At 50.3% G+C, this 2951-nt stretch overlaps 1 protein-coding gene across 1 annotated transcript; it reads right to left on the bottom strand.

The window, feature by feature from the left end:
* Positions 1–278: 278 nt before the first annotated feature.
* Positions 279–1721, bottom strand: Triagg1_10994 (uncharacterized protein; the record flags this gene model as incomplete). The annotated part of the gene is made up of 4 exons (XM_062895126.1): positions 279–622; positions 688–1432; positions 1513–1608; positions 1707–1721. The coding sequence occupies 4 exons, from the start codon at positions 1719–1721 to the stop codon at positions 279–281; spliced, it is 1200 nt and encodes a 399-aa protein (XP_062750051.1).
* Positions 1722–2951: the final 1230 nt, after the last annotated feature.

Below are 2951 nucleotides of genomic sequence, written 5' to 3'. Positions count from 1 at the left end.
ATGAATTTAATGAGTTACAATGAGCATACTAAAGAAAACGCCAACCGTCTATGCCACGCTAGAATACCAATCAAATTCCTTATACCATTTCGCCCAGAGGCTTAACCAACCCCCTTATACCACACAAGACAATTATCCATTGACTTGAAAACTCGCAATTTATACCATAAATATCATTCCAGCAAGGCCATGCAGCCATCTCATCTGTTCTGACCACCGTGTGGATCGGTCATTCAGCGAGACTAAGCAACAATACACACGAAGCCTTTCACAGCCCCTTAAGATCGTGGTGGCGAAGCTAGATGTCGTGCTGTCTGAAGTTGAGAAGTGAGTCGTGACTCTCGGGAAGAGACTGGCGTGAGCGATCGGCGCACAAGATCAGGGCTGAGACCACCAGTCATGAGTGACTGAGCGGTGGTCTTTCGTATACCGTCGATGCTAGCTGGGCTTTGAGAGCCGCTGGATGTCTTTTCGTTGGTAATGAGGCCCTTTTCTTGAACAAAGGCGCTGGAACGAATGTGATACGGATCCCCTTCGTAGTATTTGTCTAGAATGGGGTGAACCATGACGGTTTGGTGGTGGATGGTCAGTATTGAGTTGGTTGGTACATTGACCCAGTTTTCTGGCACCAAAAGTCAACATCTTCCAAGTGAAATGCTCTGACATCGAGGATACCGCTATTCTTACCTCTTTCAAACGTCAAGGGCTCGCTGGCGACTAGGACAATGTCGCCTCCCTTGTCCTTTCTGTCCATCTGGTACTGCCTATCATCTGGCAAGGAAGTCCTCGTAACCCATTGTGTTCCGGACGAATAGTACAAGCTGGCGGCCTCGTCCTTGGAGCTGCTGATGTAGCGTGTGCAGATGACGCTATGGCCGTCTGTCACGGCAAAGTTCAATAAGCTTCTGGTGTCGACGTCTTCGTTTTGCAGGATGCTTTGCGGAATGGAGTCTGTTAGTTCGTTGATCTGGGCAATTGTCTTCTTCATGACCTCTCGCAACACCGTCGGTCCAAATCCGCCGGGCGGGCAAGCGCTCGGATCGTGGCCCGACTGCTCGAGAGTATTCAGAAACAGGGCGAATGCCCATTCGCTGTCGGTGCCTCCCTTGACGCCCAGATACCATTTGTCTGCCAACAGGCTTCCAAGCCGCCGTTTGATGTGTTTCCAGCCGCCGAGGCCGCCATTGTGCATCCACATGAGGCTACCGTGTGTAAAGGGATGGCAGTTGTCCTCGCTGAGGGAGCCCTCGGTCGTTGCGCGCACATGGCCGAATATGAGTCGAGACGCCGTCTTGGACGCGATGCGCTGAAGATTTGTGCAGTTCCACGCGGGAATCGTCGATGTGAAGAGGCAGGGGGCCGAGCCGAGCTTGAGATCAGTATAGAAGCCTATGCCAAAGCCGTCTGCATTGTTCTGGCCTCGTCGCGTGTCCTAAGAAGATGGCAAAGAGGGGGGTGTCAGCCGAGTCTGACGGTGAGATTGACTGCGCGTGGCGAGAGAGAGAAGCATACCAGTCGCAACCGTGAATCAAAGGACTGCTTAAGAATCGAATGGGTCGGATCGAGGATGAGCTTCGACAGCAGGATCTCGTCGCTGCCTTTGTAGACCTGGAGGCGAGCACTTGTGTCAGTCGCAGGCGCAAAACCCCGATCTCGGAATAGCAATTCTGGTGTTTTATGGTGTTGCGGGCGATGCGATGACGTACCAAAAACCGGCACATGGCGGGCAGCTGTGACGGAAGCTGAGAAAACAGGCGTCGAGCGGTTCAAGAGCAGCAAAGAATGGCTGTTTGATTGATCTGCCGGTATCGTATCAAATCAGCGACTGGTGAAGCTGTCAAACTGCAGGCGTAAGGAGAGGCAGCTGTGCAAGTATCAAGCATGCACGAGGATGGAATGAATCACGGCAAATGACACCATAGCGCAGCGGATTATGCCAGCGCCCAAGCCTGTTTGGGGCTAGCGGATGTTGTGCCTGTGTTTGCCTCTCCTGGACAAGGGACTCGATGGATGGAGGAGATGAAAACACTGACTTGCTGCTTTTTTAGGTGCATGTAATAACAGTGAAGTGAAGCTATATTGACAAGGTAGAAGAATTCTATCAGGGAAGCCGTTGCATAGGTAGTGAGCAAAGTAGGATTGACATCTAGGTTGGGTTGAACAGCTAAAATGGTGCCCTGAAAATGACTTGAGGGATCTCTACGATTGATCTTGTACTTGAGGCACGTGCTCCAACAACATTCCAACCAACATACCGAATTGCACCATCTAGAAGAAAATGATAAAAGATAAGATAAAAGAAAACTCTTTCACGTCAGTGCGAGCGATGAAACGACATACTACTGAATTTTCTCAAGGGTCCGATTTCTTGCAAGATTTGCATATTGAGTGTCAGAGGTCATGCACTAAAAGTGATGTTGTGATCTGGACTTAAACAAGCACCATGTGCCAGAGACATCACCAAGGGTTATTACCCTGAAAGACACTCCTTTCGTTTTCGTCCAACAAATCAATCATCAGAACACATACGTGTGATTCGCTTAGAAGCAGGTAACCAGAATATATATTTGCTTTCCTACTGCAATGCTTCCATCGTTGATCCCTGTGATTCACCAGAACCACCCAAAAGTCTGCCATGAATCTCTCGAGTCAACCCCCCTTCAACGTCGTTCCCAAACCAAGTGGCACCTTGACGCCCAACGTTGTTATACGAGTGACCTCTGATACACAACTCTCCATGAATCCGTGCCAGGATCCAGTCCTTTTGCCCCCAAAGTCTCCGATTTAAACCCGATGAATCGAGTTCGTCAGAAGGGTCCTGTCCAACTCATAGTACGTCGGTGTGATTGATGGCTATCCATGTTCCAGCCTGGAGTGCGTATCTCCTGGTCGATTTGATTGAAGCTGGATATAGGTTTATCTGGGGGGGGGGGGGGGGGGGGGGGGGGGGG

This window comes from Trichoderma aggressivum (assembly GCF_033847375.1).
Source record: "Trichoderma aggressivum f. europaeum strain CBS 100526 chromosome Unknown scaffold_120, whole genome shotgun sequence".
In the NCBI taxonomy this organism is placed as follows: domain Eukaryota; kingdom Fungi; phylum Ascomycota; class Sordariomycetes; order Hypocreales; family Hypocreaceae; genus Trichoderma; species Trichoderma aggressivum.
Note: the sequence above shows the minus strand (reverse complement) of the source record. Positions and strands in the feature narration are given on the sequence as shown.